The 16808-nt window shown below is 46.5% G+C and overlaps 1 protein-coding gene across 1 annotated transcript in view; it reads right to left on the bottom strand.

The window, feature by feature from the left end:
- Positions 1-834: 834 nt before the first annotated feature.
- Positions 835-16808, bottom strand: part of SETD5 (SET domain containing 5) — a 65130-nt gene continuing 49156 nt past the window's right edge. The window contains exons 18-24 of the mRNA XM_017820612.1: positions 15482-15735; positions 13007-13063; positions 11118-11579; positions 9175-9455; positions 6050-6183; positions 3324-3397; positions 835-3134 (exon numbers count right to left, since the gene is read on the bottom strand). Of these exons, the coding sequence (XP_017676101.1) occupies positions 2535-3134; positions 3324-3397; positions 6050-6183; positions 9175-9455; positions 11118-11579; positions 13007-13063; positions 15482-15735 (1862 nt within the window). The 3' untranslated portion in view covers positions 835-2534. The remainder of the gene's footprint in view (positions 3135-3323; positions 3398-6049; positions 6184-9174; positions 9456-11117; positions 11580-13006; positions 13064-15481; positions 15736-16808) is intronic.

The following is a 16808-nucleotide window of genomic DNA, read 5'->3' as shown; positions in this document are numbered from 1 at the left end:
GAAAAAAAACAACTTACATGGCTGGTCATTCCAGCGGCGTGCTCTGGTAGAGGAGCAGGGATGTATTCCAGGCTGTGTGAGGGCAGCATGGGGAACTCTTGGACATCTGGAGAGCTTTGGCCAGCTCTGGTCTCGCTGGTACAGGACGTGCTTGGAGCCCGGGTGAGCCCTGCACTGGCAGATGGCTGAGGGGCGGGCTGGGTCAGCTGCTGGGAGAGAAGTGGGGGGGTTGGTGCTGCCCACAGTTGCTTTTGGGGAGGCAGTACAGGAGATGGAGTCAGACTCTTCTGAGGAATGCACAGGGACAGGATGAGCCACAACAGACACTGTCTCACAAGGTGTCAGGGGGAACGTTCTCATTATGAGGGCAGTCAAACACCGGCCATGGGCATCTCAGACCAGCACTTGCAGGCAACACCTGGTGGGCCCCCCTCCAGGCTCAGCCCATCTCAGGCTTCCTAAGGAAAAGGCAAGCAACATGAAAACCCTGGCTACCAACACACCAGAAACCAGGTTTTGAAGCAGGTTGCAGTGGTGCAGGGGACATCCTCCCCACCATCTCCTCCCAAGATGAGCAAGAACAGCAGCACAGCCACAATCTCACAACCCCAGCCAGAAGCTCAGGGAATTTCCTTTCCTCAGGAACAGCAGCTCCTGAAGCAGCCCCTGGCTTCACCCAAAATGCTGGCAGAAGGGAGGTCTGCAGGGCTGCTCCTGTGAAGATCTGCTTACCCTGCAGGGACAGGAGAGGGAGACCAATATGCCCCCACTCCCTCACCCCACATCCTGGGCACCAAGGCTCAAGGTGGTAAGGAAACAGAAAGAAATACCGGGTTTCAAGTTAAGTATTTTTATTATCAAAATTATTACATCTCTTGTGAAAGTTCAAATGTTACAGCATGGTGTAAAAACTCCACTAGAGTAAGAAGCTACAGCCCCCACCTTTCCTAGAGCTTTCCAGGGTCCCTCCCTCCTGCCCCCCTGCTGCGCTCAAAGGTGCTGGAGCCTCTGGGCAGGGCCCCCCGGCCCCCTCTCGCCGCCTGGCAGGGCAGAGCCTGCCTGCCCCGTGCTGCTCAGAGCACGAAAGGGGAGGCTGCACCCCCAGGGCTAAGCCAAGTGAAGTTTACACCTATTTTATACAGTATACAGACACCCAACTGCGGGGTGACAAGTTCCATCCCAACACGCTCACAGCCAGACAGTGTGAGAAAGTTACTCTTTGTTTCAATATTTTAAAAGTCTCCCCTAGGCTGAACAAACACCTGATTTCAATTGTGAATTAGAGAAACCTGTAACAGTCCTAAAAAAAGAGGAAGAAGACTGTGCATCTGAAAGGACAGGGGAGACAGACTCACAGCATTATGTTATCCAAGAGAAAGGAGAAGTTCCACTGCAGCACCAGGGATGACACCTGTCATATATTAGCTAACCTACTATGGTTATAACTGAATATAAAATTAGATAAATAAAAACACGCCCGATATTACAGTAAACAAGTGAGAAAGAAGCTGGCAACCGTATGGAATTGAACAGACAGCGCACTGTGTCTGGGCTGGCTCTCCTGCCACGCTCGGCGGCTGACAGCGGCTGGGAAGGACCCCACATGGCACTGCCCCAAGAGCCTCTGGCTCGGCACAGACCGGGGTCTGCACCCAACGCCCCAGCACCGCCCCTCGGCAGCCCCCGCTCCTCTGCCTGCAGCCCCCTGTGCACTGCAGCATCACTTGCCTGATCAGGCCCTCGGTCACCCCCCACGTGTCTCCACACCGGCAGCCGGAGACCCCTGGCACGGCAGCGTGTGACAGCACAGCCTCGGCCGTGCTCCTGTTCACAGACTCCTTAAGCGACCTCAGAACACACGTTCATGATAGCCCTGCAAGGAAGCAGCACATGACAGCGCACCCCAGACCCTCTGCAGCGACAGGCACTCTCCAACCCCCTCCCTCCTGTGCTAGTTCACATTTGCGGAGACTCTGCTGTCCTGGAAAAAGCTCTGACAGTGGCAGTGGTGACCCAGGCCCAAAGGCAGCCGTGTGCGCTCATCTGCTTGTGACTGGAATGATCGTAACGGATTAAAGCCCTCCCCAGAACGCACTGAGAACCTGACCTATAAAGAGATTGGAGTTAACTTCCCCCAACGTTTCCTTTAAACTGCTTTCAAATTCAGAACGGTGTCCGTGCTGCATGAGTGACTATGGCCACGGGCACGGACCAGAGACAGAGGCTGTGCCACAGTCATTGCACTTGAACCATTTGCTTTTTTTTTTTCCTTTTTTTTTGTTTTTGTTTTTGCAATGTACCCACGCATCAGGGAACTGCTTTGCTACAGTCTCTGCCTCAGAGAAATCTGCGTTCTCCTACCAGGCCAGAGGCCAATACTGCTCACAAATCTCACCCGTGCATTTCAGACCTCAGCCTCTGACCCCTGGCACCCCAGCATCAGGTGCAAACTCCCAACACCGGCCCAGGAGCCACTTCCAGAGGTGACTGGAAGGAGCTATGGGCAGTTTTGTCCTCCTGGAGTCCAGGCAGCCCTAGGAAAGTCCTGTTTGAGTCTTTACTCCAGAACCTTGAAGCTGCTGCAGTCTGTACTGGTGGACACTGCCTCCCCCGCGGTGTGGATAGTGTTGTGCACTGGAAATCACTGCGCCCCGGGAGCCCTGGTAGAGCACAGACTGCCCAGAGTTGGGTAGACTGATAGTCCGCAAGTCTGACTGTAGTGAGCGAGCACTTTGGGGAGCGGAGGAGGAGCCCGACACACCCGTGCAGGGCTGGGAGCCCGACTCGGAGGAGAGAGAGTCCACAGCTGTCTGCTGTGCCGGGCTGGCAGCCGCGGGGCAGCTCTTCCTCAGGAGGCTGCTGCTGACGCTGCCAGAGTGCTGCTGGCTGCTGAAATACCCCGAGGTCCCTGCAAACAGGGCAGAGCAGTCTGTGGAGACCGAGTGGGCAGGGCTGGAGTACGAGGTGGAGGAGAGGGATGTTTCTGAGGAACCATGGGAGAGGCTGTGTCCCGTCCTCTGTGCTGCTGCTCGGTAGCTGTATCCAGGAGACGGCGCGAGGTGCCCTCTGTACGGGGAGGAGCTCTGCTGGAGCAGGGTCTGTGATTCTGCCTGGGGACTGTCAGACTGCAGCAGCTGAACAAGGCATGGGGAAAAAAAAAGAAAAGGCATGTCAGATTGACTTTCACGTTTCCTACCTCTTTCTCATGATGAAGGTACTTAGTGCAGCAGGACTGGGAACAATTGGCAGCCAAGGGCAGTTTCCCCCTTATCTCTTTAAAGGTTTTATTTCAGAATGTGCAGATAATACATGAAAGCATTTACCTGGTAGCTGTACCGAGAAGGACTGTAAACTGCTGGTCCTTTGTGGGCTTCTGGAGTGTCTCCTTCTGCTGTGTCTGCAATGTACAGGCAGCATGTTAAACCTCACCCTCTGGACTGAGGCCGGACAGCAGCTCCCTCTCAAATGGCACCACCGACACAGCCCAGCCCTCGTGTTCTGCATCCAGCAGCAGCTGAGACCAGAGCAGCCTCCCCAGCCATCAGCATTCCAGAAGCTGAAGAGTCCCAGCAGAAGACAACTGGGAGACCTTAACATATACAAACAGCCACACGTGTGAAGAAGGGCTACTCCCCTCACCCCAGTGCACTCTGGTTCAGCACAAAGCCCACCTGCCTTGGACCAGCCTGTCTGAATGGCCACACCTGGAGACTCAGCGTGGACACAGCCTGGGCTCCCCTGGCTCCTCAGCAGGATACCAGAGGCAGAAGATGGTTTCTAAGATCTTGGCAATTTCCCACTCAGCCTTGGTTACAGGAATCCACAATGGATACAGTTACAGCTCAGGAGACAAAACTGTCCCTTCTTGGAGGGCTGTCAGCAGGATCCTGTAGCCGGTTTTCCTCAAAGGGTAGGCAAGAAGTACTTACTGCAGTGACCCAGCCCCTGAGCCATGTGTATGTTTCAGCTGCTACCCTTGTAACCGTGGCTGGTGATCCTGCTTTCTTCAGGAGGAAGCTGCTGGGACTAGGAGACTTCCCATCAGAGTTCTGTTGCAGACTAATGACAGAGTTGTTTATCTGCAGCATCTCAGGGATTCTCAGCAGCCAGATTTGAAATGCCTTGGTGAAACACTGTTGGTATTAGTATCAAATTTATATGACAGATGTGTCTCAGTCATGAAACAGGACACGCTGCCTCAGTCCGCTCTGTACTTCTGCCAGACAGGTCTGGCTTTGGCCCCAGCTGCACTGGCACGAGCACCAGTGCCAGCAGTGTCTCTGGCTCTGCTGCCATTGTCCTCTCTGTGCTGCACTACAGTGCTGGCTTAGCTAACAAGGATCTGGACAGAGCTCGTCTGCTCTTGAGGCTCAGGAGCCTTTTTCCTCAGGGCACAGACCTGCACAGAAACTGGGGTGTGAAGCTTCCAGCACATGTCCTGTGCCACCTTCCATTTCTGAAATGGCATCGATGCAGCAAGTGGCTGTTGGACTTGCTGCAGGTGACATTCCCAGTACTGCAGAAAGGCAAAATTTGGAAGTTCGGGGCATGTTTTGTTAAGCAGTCACGCACTGAAGAGACTAACTGTTCAATCCAGGAGATCGCTGTGATTCACAGAAGAAATCTAAAGACTGTTTTTTAAACAGCCGGGCATGCTGGCAGAGCTGCCAGTGCCTGTTCTTAGAAAAATCCTCGACAAGTTAAAGACAAGTTGAAAGACTAAATTACAAAGGGTAAATAAACTATGACCTTCCTGAATTTGCTTTATGTAAACTTAAAAGCTAAAGCCAACATTTCCCTTCCCCATTTCCCAATACCTGCACTAGGAATGACATGAAGAACTGCTTTTCTTGGCAGTACTGGCCTGTGTCAACCTAAAACATATATGAAGTGACAGCTTTAGCTGGGAGCAGCTGCAGTTCTCAGAAGCGTGGAATGCACACAAATTCCATTTCATTCCTACATGCCTCATCAGCAAACCTCCAAGTTTGGGATTTTTCAGTTCCCCTCAATATTATCTGTTACAGCATCAAGTGAAAATGTGCATCTTCACCATTCCAGGTGCTACCAGGAACGGCACGGACTCAGCCACCCGTTTGTTTCACAAAGAAGCAGAGCAGCAACTGGGGGAGGGAAGGTGGCTCACAAAATCTAAACAAGAATATAAACTAGAATCGAAACAAGCTGCTGAAGAAATTGCCACAGTAAGCAAAAGAAGAAAAAACGTATTTTGCTGCGGTGGGATGAAGGAGACAAGACGACTTTTGTCAGCTGCAGCATTAGGTTTTCACAGCTCAGAGTGGGATGGGGTTTACGTAACAAGAAAGAAGAATGTACCATGGCAGATGAAAGTTTAATTCCAGCCTAACTTTAGGGTGAGACTGAAGAGCCAGAGATGTACAGGTTAGAGTGGGCAAAGGCCTGTTGCAGGAGCCAGGATTTTGCCTACCCAAATAAACACCAAGAAAGCCACTTCCAATGGTACGGGAAAGACAGGGAAGGACTCCCAGTAGGGTTCCATGAAACTGTGACATTTTTGATAGGGAAGAGGATTTCCTCTCAAGACTGGATGAAGGAAAAGAATTGAAAAGATGTGCCTAGGTGTACAAAACCAGGAAAACCCTCGATGAGACACCAGTTTTCAGAGGCTGGTCTCAAATACACCTTACTGCAACCGGGGGGAAAAAAGTCTGATTTGGAATGAAGTAAATACATACTTGCCCTAAAATGATCAGAAATGAGATATTACATTTGTGTGAATGTTCAGCCAATGAGAATTAAATGATAGCACCTTCTTAGCACATCTGTCCAAGGACAAAGAAGCTGTCCCCGTCAGAACCAAGATGCAGGCAGTCTAGAATCCAATCCTGGAGAAACCTAGTGGTCTTCCAGGTCTAACAGAAGAGGGATACAGGCTCAAGCAATATGTGAATAACAATAAAGTATGGTTTGCAGAAAGCGACTTCGATAATGTTAAAGATGAAGGTACAACTGACAAGTTGGCCATCATTTCCCACCAACCAAACATCCAAAAGTTTCACTGTCCTACCTGCATCCTTCTCAACAGCACTGTCGCAGGTAGGTGAGGATTCGTGTCTCTGGGACACCTTTGCACCACTCCTCAGCACCTTCTCAAGTATCCCCCGGCCCTCTCGGAGCCTCTCCACCGACGTCGGGACCATCCTGCAACAAAAACCCAGGAACAGCTGAGGACTGCTATTACACAGCCAGGAACAACATGACCAAAGCACAGGGGCTGTGGGTTCCTTGGTGTAACCACAACATGGGTTTGTCTTTAAAGTCTCTGCTTAAGTTCACCGGTACCATGTCAGTGCAAATAGAAACCCCTACTGCAGGAAGGAAGGATCAGAGACTATCAGGTCTTTAGACAGATGAGGAATAAACTTCTGAACTGCTTTTGCCATGTAAAAAACCTCTGGTGGGATTTCAGACTGCCAGTCCCTGGCTATCATGACATCACTGCTCTCAGAAAACCAAGTCCTTTATCAAAAACATGGTATAAACATCCAGTTCAGTAAATCACCTGATTACAGAAAAAAAATGGTTTGAAATCCAACAGCATTTTGAAAATCCTGGTAGATTAAATACAGTTTTTTCCATAATTACTTTTATTCAAACTAAAAAGAAGGAAACTCAATACCTTTATGATAATACAGTGCCAAGACAACACAGTTGGATAATGCAATGTTCCTGGAGCAAAACTTGCTTGGCCGTTTTGCCTACTAATGACACTCTGTCCCGTTTATTTTGTAGTGTGAAAACTCTCCACTCAAGATTAGTGCTAGATATCGTTCCCTTATGTAAGTGTCTTGTCTGAGGGTGAAACAGAGGTGAAATGGCTTTCCTAAAGCCAATCTGATGAAGAAAAACAGAGCTACAGACAAATCCCAGACCTCTGGGTCAACATTCCATCTACCATGCACAGGACCATCCACATCTCTATAGAAATATGTGGTTCAACATATAAGACAACATCACCTTGACCAGGGATTTACAGCACCTTTACCCTGGGCACTGAAGAAGGTGTGCCTTAAAAATGCCTGAATTTAAATATTCAGATTACATTAAATGCACTGCATACCATGTAAGCATGGAGTCTAACAGCATATTAACTGATTTCTGTACTTATTTTTTTTAATATTTACTGAAAACTGTGCTTTATATCATGGTTTTTTTTATTATTTTTGTTTGTTTTTTAAATAGATAGCCCAAACACTGAAGTTCACCCTCACTTAAGGAGAAGGGGCCAGAGTTCACACCTCATGGAGGTGAATGGGGTGAGGGGGTGAATTAACACCTTCCTTTGCTGTTATTGTTTTGCTGGAGACAGTTTGCTGCCAGGCTGGGTTTACTGGGCAGCAGCACATCTGTTTACTTTGTGACGTCTATCTTGGCAAGGGAAGGAGACAAACTTCCTATTTCTTTTAATGAAAGCTATCAGCAATTAGTGCAGAATTCAGCAAAAATCTGGAAAACTCTAAAAATTAAGGCATGGAATTTTAGTTCCCACCATTTTCTTCTGTTCCTAATATTATTGTGACTATCTGGAAATGTATCTGACATGTAACCATTGAGAGTTAAAGATGAAATTGGGTCACAACTTTAGCTCAGAAACATGCAGGTTCTAATATATTTCTTAAAAGTAGAAAGTGACTGTACATTTGTCAGCCTGGCCCATTAAAACACAGAAACCCAAGAATTTAAAGGGCAGCAAATCTACTTAATCCCATTTCAAAACGTTATCAGCATGGTTTCAACTTTATATCCAGTGTCCCATAACAATAGGATCTTTATTCCCACACAATACTTGCTCCTGAATCCACATGAGAAACTGAAGCCAGAGCAGCACCTGCTGAGGAGCAGCAGATGAAGCTCACAGCACATAAAACATGCTACTAGAGCAAGGATGCCACACTGACAACCTCACCCTGAACTAGTTTTAGCTCATTCAGCTGTTTTGGTTTCTTTTTCTGCTCTTTTACAAGCAGAAGGAAGCAGCACAGGAGGGGAGGGGAAAAACACGGGATATTATCACTTGTATAGACTATTTGATAACAGAATAATGATGGTAAACTAATCATTAGCAGACTGCCTCTGCTGTGGTCAGTCCCAGGATCTGGCAGAAGGTCATCTGGTAGACAGAGAACTGTCAGAGAGATACAAGACAATTGTTTCTATTAATCTCTGCTTGAAAACTGATGGAAAAAGGAAGGAAACAGATCTTATTACTCCTGCAAACTCATCCAAGTACCCAGGCACTTTCAACATAAACTTCATACTTCTCACTGCCTTCAGCATTGCTTTGCATCTCTTCCCTTGCCATCCCCCTGCCATTATCTGAGCAGTGACACAGCCACACACGTGGAGGATCAGCACCAGGAAAGGTGTGTGTGCCTTTCTGCCTGTGGTGTGCACGAACAGAACCTGAATGCAGAACAGCAGAGCCAGTGTCCTACACAGCTCCAGTCACAACACACTGCACAGGCACTCCCAGCCATCACTGCACAGGCACTACAAAGCCACACTCGGCATTTCAGTGCTGCAGTACTTAATGGTTTGGACCAGACATTACTATCAGGTTCAAGTGTTTTTGAAGATGAGCCTTCCTCCTTATCGAACCTGCTCACAGTAACACGATAAGGGTGGTTTTTCTGTGCCTTTGGCAAGCCACCAACCACAGTCAGGTAACTGTTCTTCAAGCTGTATTTACAGGGCATTAGGAAAGCTGAAGTTGTTGCTCTTTCTCTGCTTCTTAAATGCAAAGTTGGAGAGGGCTGCGAGTTTCCCTTCAGAGTAGGAGTGGACTTAGTATCACTCATGTCCAAAAAGTATGGAGGTTCATCAAGAAAAGACCTGGATTACATTTTCATTGCATGGGCAAGACCTTCCAACCCAAGACCTCAAACGGGAACTGGTGGAATAGCAACAACTGCTTAACTTCATATGTTTCAAGACAGATTTTTGATATCTAAAGGGCAGGCGGGGAAGGCTGCTGGTATCCTTCACGGTTGTTTAGCAATTAAGAAAGAGAACAATGCCAAGAGACCCAACCGAATCCATCCCACTGCGCATATTGTTATGGAAATACCTCCTAGAGAGTTCAGTCCTTCCCTGTGGAACAATCTCAGGCTGGCGTGGAAGGATGACACTCACCACCTACTGCTGATGCTCTCCTGGGATTTGCTGAGTGATGATGAAGAACCACAGCCCCTGGAGTCCGGTGGGCTGACGTCCTCTACGTGAGGCAGGGAGGGATGAGAAGGGGAGAAGCCACTTTGTGGGGAGGACGGGGTTCGCGCTGCGGAGCCCGACGGGCCGTCTGTGTCAGTCCCAGAGGAGCTGCTGCCCTGCCGGGTGGGGGTCCCTGCCCCTCGCACCGAATCGCCGCCCTCCTTGGCCTCCTGTTTCCGCTTGCGGTATTCCAGTAGGGATACCTGGGAGAGACAGCACAGCACAGACATGACTCAGGGAATGCAGTGGACTAGGACAAGGAGGAGGAACATGCCCACACACCACTTAAAAAAATCTATTTCCCTGGGTTTGCAGATAAGACTTGATGAGGGAAAGTGGGATTATCAACTCTTCCTGAATCTGTAGAGCTAAGTGGTACAAATTTGGACAGCCATGCCGTTTTACTTTTTACGACCATTATTTCAGCAGAAGGATACAGCTAGTTTGCTTCTCTAACAACCTGGATTTTCACATTACTTCAGGACATGCATGCATATTCAAGCATCCAGCCTCTATATCTTCCCTTCTCTCAAAATCCTTCACATTCTTCAGTTTGTGATATTATGTAAATTTTTTTCAATATCTGTACATCCCTGGTAATAAGAGCCTTCTTCACAGAACTGGCATCTTCAGTGTCCCATTCGTGTGTATTAGTTCAGCCACATTAATGACAAAAACTCGGTGACGCCTAGCACAGAACTTCAACTTGCTTAGAGCAGGTTCCTGCTATGGAGGCATCGCAAATTTCCAGCACTGCCACCTAAACAAACTGCTTTCAGCAAAGGTGGAATGTATTTTCTGCAAAGCAGTCTCACATTTGTCAAAGACACCAACCAAAGATAACCCAGTCCCGCAACACAGGGACAGCAGAACCAAAATATTTCCAGCTGAGCCTTTATCTTTCAGTGTGTGTTCCCTCAGAGTTATTATAAGGCACAGAGCCATAAAGGACTCACAGAAGGCAGCTCTGATGAAGAATTTATCAACTATGACTCAATGCCCATACAGAAGGCTTTATGATGCTAAAATACTGAACAGGCTATTTCCAAAAGTAACTCAACATATGAAGGTTTTAAGATAAGTGTAACTTTAAAAGAAAACCAAAGGAAAATAAAAATCAAGAGCCCCCAGAAATGGAATGGAAGTAAGATATTCCATCCAGTTGGACCGTTATACAAGTGATCTGAGTTACCACACTTGCCATAAAAAAGAAATCCAAGCACAGGAAAAAGCACCAGTATTTGTCCCACAAGTACCCTATTTTATCACAGCACCACCTTGACTCACCATTTTCACTCAGTTTTAGTCCCATGAGGGTCACTGGCCTGCTATTAGAAACCAATAGGTATTTACTTTCTTTAAACCATATTCCTGTGGTTTTAGTTTCAAAGAGCTAACTTTCAAGTAATGACCTTCATCTACTTTCTTTGCAATGTTATGGAAATGTTCTAATATGTTCTAATAAACAGACTATGTTTTCTTTTGAAACATTAGATCCTCTTACCTACTAAGGACCCTTTTCATCCTGATAAATAACACCTCCACCAGCTGTACAGCTGCACTGTATTATTACTCTGGGTCTTGTCTCATTTTAACAACTGCTGATGAAAGCTGCCAGCATCCTGCTCTACTTTCTGTGCTCCCAGAAGAGGTATTTTCACTGTGGTCTTTTTCTTCCACCTCTCACATCAAAATCTTGCCTAAAGGGTAACAACTCTCTTTTAACAACTGTTTTCACTCAGGCACTGGATGCCCGGATTACTCGCCCAGACTCTCTTCCTTTTGCCTGTAAGTCTTTCCTGTGGTGTTTACAGTTTCCACAGAGGTTCCTGCAACCTAAGAATTTCTTTTTCAGGAATACTTGCCTTCTTCCTTTGCGGTGGATTCTGGGGAGCAGCTCTGACGCCCTCACAAGCCCTCTCGCCGCAGGGAGACATGGATCCGTGCGCTGCCTCTTTGAGCAGCCCCGACTCGTGTCTGCTGAAATACCCTTCAGCAGGAGACCTGCAGCATCCCGCTTCCGAATTCATGGGCTTCCTCTCTCCCAAAGGAGGAGACCCCCGCAACAACCCATCTACACGTGGCATAGCGTTCAATGGGGAGAAGGCATACATTAAATTAAACTCTGTCCGAAAAGCCTGATCAGAGCTTCGTAGCAGCATCTGTGCTTCCCCACTTTTCCCTGGGAAGTTCATCTCTGAAGTAGAGTTTATGGAGGGCTGTGGAGCCACATCAGAGGATCCAAAGCTGAGCAGCGATGGCCGTTCTTGGTTTGCACTGGAATCCAAGTACCCTCCCTTTGAATCCAGGTCGGATCGGAGGCAGACCTGGAAAGTCCGAGAAGGATATAGGCAGGGGGGCGGGAAGTCAGGAAAAGTGTCAGGCAAGGGTGGGGAGAGAAATTTAAGTCAGAAAGTGTTCTGTACAATGCTAGCTTCCTGCTTCCCAGTTCCTTTCTGATTACCCCATAGGGTCTCTCCTGCACTGTTTTGCTCATTCCACAGGGGAATGACAGACTAAACAATGATCAGTTCAGCTGTCCAGAATGGGATGCCCTTTCCCCTTCAGCAGTCTTTCTGCAACAAGAGGATAAGGCTTGGCACTATCCCCAGGCAGTCAGTGAATTCAAAACAGCATTTTCAATTGCCTCATACGTCCCCGAGCTGATGTTAACACATAGCAGTAGCTATATTAATTATGGAGAGAGAACAGAAAACTTCTGCTGTCCTTTTGCTGTTATATTAGCCAAGTTCTTGACTCTCCCAAGTCAGCCACTACTAACTTCCTAACAATAAAATACCCAGGACATCTAAGCCATTTGTTTTCACTTATTGTGAGCTTTGGAAATCTCCAACAATAGTACATTCATTTAATTTTTACTGCATTTCTACATTTTACAATATCCAACAAAACCACAATGGCATCATCTTTGTGCTGTCACAGTTTCTGGAGCACTAGGCACTGATACAACAGTATATCCATTTATCTGCTTGAAGTGCCAAAAACCCTCCAGGGCAGCAGAATAATAATCTCCTTCACCACGTTAACATGTCAGGATCTCAGACAATGAGTATAACTGACAAGATTTCATCCTTTTTGCAGGACTACAGTGCAGAGGGAAAAACGCAGCAGCACCAGGCACCAGCTCTCCTCTTCTGCTGTCGTTGAGAACGCTTCCCCTGCTGTATTACAGCTCCAAGTAATCCACCACATTGGAGATGAGCACAGATTTTCTACTATGAAACAGTCTCTGAGCAAGGCAGTTCACTTCATATTTTACAACAAGGCACTAGGTAAGCAAAATACTACTTTGTGGCATCTCCTCAACATTTTCAGTCCGCAAGTGAGCGGGTTTAGATACATCAAGGCTGAAGAGAGCAGGTCAGGTGCACCACTGTGTGCTCGTAAGTCAAAACTAGTGGTGAGTGCTTTCCCTTCCCCAGCAGTCATTTTGGCACTGCTGAGTAAATATCACAGACCACTTATCAGCTGGGCTGGGTCTGACACTGACGATGACATTTGCAGAGTGCCCAGATCTCTTGCCTTCACCTCAACAGCTGAGACATACCAAGTCTTCCCACCAGGGTCAACAAGTGAATCAAAAATTCCAGTCTTCAATTTGTTTGCTCTCTCGTGACAACCCTGAAAACTCTCCTCAGCCTTGCTGTGACTAACGCTCCACACTTATTCCCACTGCCTCCATGCCCCTCACCCCTCCCCTCCCAGCACACAGGGGCCCGGGTGCGGTAACTACCTCAGGTGACATGGACTCGGGCCTATGCGCAGGGGAACTCTCGGGGGAGGATACGTTCTAGAGGAGGGAAAAGCATCTAGTTATTCATCTACTTAAAAAGTCAAGAAGCAAAATACAATGTACAAAATACAAGCACAGAGGTTAGCAATGGCTATTCTAAACAAAAACCATCCCAGGAACTGGCCCCAGCCTGGACGGCAACGTGGTTGGTTAAGTGGGTTCTAAAGCTTCCTAGAAGCACAGACAGGACTGGGTTACTGCATCTCATGATGCAACTTAGAACCCAAAACAGCACAAGAACATTAAGAAAAGCAGCATTTTACTCTTTATATTTCTGATGCTGTCAGACAGAGTTTGCACCATGAAATATAGAGAAAGAAATTAATGGTGTTTATTCTGAGAACATGGGAGAGATGGAAAGCCTGGTTTAGCCCAAAAAGTAAACTAAGATCCCTCAAACACTAAGGTGACCTTTCACAGACATTACACTAAAAACCAAAACAGTCTCCTTCAATCCACTGTGGGTCACCTTTCCAGATAAAGTCAAGAGAAGAGGTGTGGACAGCCAGCTTTATGAAATGTCATATCATTTGAGCACCTATCAGTGAGGCAGTGTATGCCCTTGACAGCAGTTAAAGGCTCCTTCCCAAGCACTTCCCTTTCCATGCTAATGAGAAGGCCTAAAATAGAATCAAAGAAGGTTTCCCAGAGAGCAGTCACTGTCTTGTGCAAAGCAGAAAACCTTAGAAAACTGAGGAATCTCAAATTTGTTAGCTAAAAAAAAATTCTGACAAACTCCACAGAAAAAGCAGATGCATGTCCTCATGCTTCTATAGTCACTCCTATGAATATGCAGGGCTAAGCATCCTCTAAATTGTTTCCAGTCTAAAAAGGTCACAAAACAGTCTGAAAAAACTCAATCTTCAAAAAGCCGACAACCACAGCTTCAGAAGGCTTATGATACAAGTTTTTCAGAGAGCAGCTATTAAATCAGTCAAGGAGGAACTTTCTTAAAAGCCTTCAAAAAAGTATTTCTAAGAAGACAAGCTTCCTTGAGGAAGCTTGTGAACTGATGGAAGAATCTTTCTGTCACTCTCTTCCCACAGGGCCACAGGACTGAAGCATAAAGCTTTATACTTGGGGAGATGCATTCCCTCCAGTCAGAACTGATGATAACGAAATGAAACAGACATGACACTAAAACAATGATATCATGAATGAGGTGCACTGGAGGAAATACAAAAGTCTGAATGGAGAAGCCTATGGTCCAGTGAGTTGTTAGACTCTTTTCAAGAGGAAAAAAGGAGAAAGACAAGTAAGTTATAGATACCCAGTGAAATCAAGGCTAGTTAACTAACAATGTGGTGGGACAGGAAAGGGATGATTAGACTGTGGCAACACTGCCCTGAGCTGCCTCCTTAACCACTGCCAGGGAAAGGATCACTTCCTATTGAGCTCTCTGCCTGGAACAGTCTTTTATCTCTCTCCTCAGTGCTCCACAATCTTCCCTGCTAACTTCTACAGAGCTGCCCCTCAAACAACTTACAAGACAGGGCTCTCAAAGAAAATAATCAAAGCACACTAAGCTAAAAATACCACAAAAAATACCACCTGTTGCAAAATGGATGAGGGATTCCTGCCAAATAGTCCCTAGTATGGAGCAGTCCATCACTGCACCATTTTTTTATAATGGTTCTAACTGGCAGAGTATGAGCAGCTGGCCTGAAGAGTTCCACAGGTTTCTAATGAAAATATGCAATGCTAGAAAACAAAACTAAACCTGCAAACAGCATGATCCCTACTCACAGGCACGGAGCAGCAACAGAAAGTGGAAGGTCCTGGTGGGATGAATGCTGGTAATTCTCCCACAGAGTTTAGAGCAATGGAAACCACCTACAGAGCCTGTTCACTACTAGTGCTGATTTTTGCAAAAGTAAAGTATTAAGAAATCAAAGGTATTACAGTATTTTCTTTCTACCCAATCAAGGTAAAGAAAAACCAAAGGATACAGTGGAAACTGATGTAAAGTATTTCTACCACACTTGGGGTTACTGAAAGCTGTTTGGAGAAAGAGAAGGTGAGAATGGCAGACAGCCTTTGAGAAATGGAACACTACTGCACTCTTTGGAGGAGGCAGGGTTTGGAAGCCACATTGGCACAGAGATCTGAAGTGGGAAAGATGATTAAAGATCACTGAAAAACCTCCAAAATTTGGGAGCTACTCTGCAGAAATAGAAAAAACAACGTAAGACTAATGTTACTCACAGCTACAAAGTGAGGTTTGACATTTAACACAGCAGGAGATTTGGTCAGAAGTGGAGTAGGGGAGAAAGGCAGCAGTGCTCTTGAGGCTGACACTGTGATGCTGGCCAGCAATATAGCCACACACTCCAAAAGGAGGGTGTCCCAAGTTTCGCCCTTGCTACAAATATTCCCATTCCTCTTTTTAGCACCCTCAGTGCTGGGCAGATTTACCTCGAACTGTAGTGGAGTATTGCAGCGACTGGCAGCCAGAGAGGGGATTGGTGAGAACATCACGCCATAGCCGTTGCGACTCTCCTCCTCTCCGGGCAGTGAGGAGCAGGGTGTAGCCAGCTGTGGGCTCGCTGAGCCAGGAACTGAGGGAATGGGAGGTGGAGGGGTCACGGGAGACAGCGGCCGCAGCAGCTTCTTAACATTCTGCTCCATCAAGTAGCGAGACTTCCACTTCTTCAGGGGACTCAGCAAGTCTGAAAAGCAAACTGAGCTGAGGACAGGGCTGAACCATTAACCTTAACCATTACCCATGAGCAAATCACGTTGTCTCCTTCCCCAGCCAAATGAAGCCCATGAGTCTTCAATGCAATTACAAAAGATTCCTACTAATGAAGTACCTCTGAATTACTTCTTTAGCAATGTCTAGATACTGCTAACAGGACAACTCATAATCAGGAACATGCAGTGAACAAGGAAAGGAAATATTTCAACTAGAAGTATGCACAAGAAGGAGCTAGGGGAAAGGAAGACAGGAAAGGATAAAAAAAGAGCAGAGAAGAATGAAGAAGAGGGGTCAGAGGACGTGTCACTGTCACTGCTACAAACAAACCAGACACAGCTCAATTATTGCTACCTGAACCTATAGGCTACATCAATACAGCCCAAACACATTTCAGTTCCATAAAGGATTAAAGCCTTTCCCTCAGGGCTACTCCTCTTTAAAATCTTTTCTGATGCTCAGGTTAAAAAAAAAAAATAAAAAATCAGTAAATTCTACAGTTCAGTTGTTTGCTTCTTCAGTTCTTGCTCAGGATGTACATTTATTGCTTGTGGCATTCTGTTCATTTCCTGTTTATCTAACTTTTCAATAATCAATTCTGTATAATGTCTCTGTTGTCTAGCCTCCTGCCATCCTTGGAAAACTGATCCCTAGCTGGGCAGATCTTCACTCTCTTTCTCTGTAAAAGGATTCAGACACAGTATTTGACCATTCTGTTCCTTTACTCATAGATTTTTAACTTCTCCACCTTTGAGACTTAGTCATTTGCCTATTACATATGTGCTTGTAAGACTTTCCTGTATCTTCCTGCAGTCAGCGGGTATTTAATTGCCCATCTAACAACATCCTGCTGAAAAAAGATAACACTGTACTTACTTCCCCCCCCCATTCCTTCTATTGTACAAAAGATCACACAGCACTGAGGTTGAAGATGCAAGATTAAATTATTATCTTTTTACAAAAAAATACTGAGAAACTTTGCACATGCTCAAGCTAGAATGGGTCTGCAGAAATTTCAGTGAACAACAAAGCAACATTCTCACCTAC

The sequence above is a fragment of the Lepidothrix coronata genome, unplaced genomic scaffold, assembly GCF_001604755.1.
Source record: "Lepidothrix coronata isolate B3197 unplaced genomic scaffold, Lepidothrix_coronata-1.0 Scaffold84, whole genome shotgun sequence".
Taxonomy (NCBI): Eukaryota; Metazoa; Chordata; class Aves; order Passeriformes; family Pipridae; genus Lepidothrix; species Lepidothrix coronata.
The sequence above is the reverse complement of the archived record's forward strand: the minus strand, read 5'-3'. Positions and strand labels throughout refer to the sequence as shown.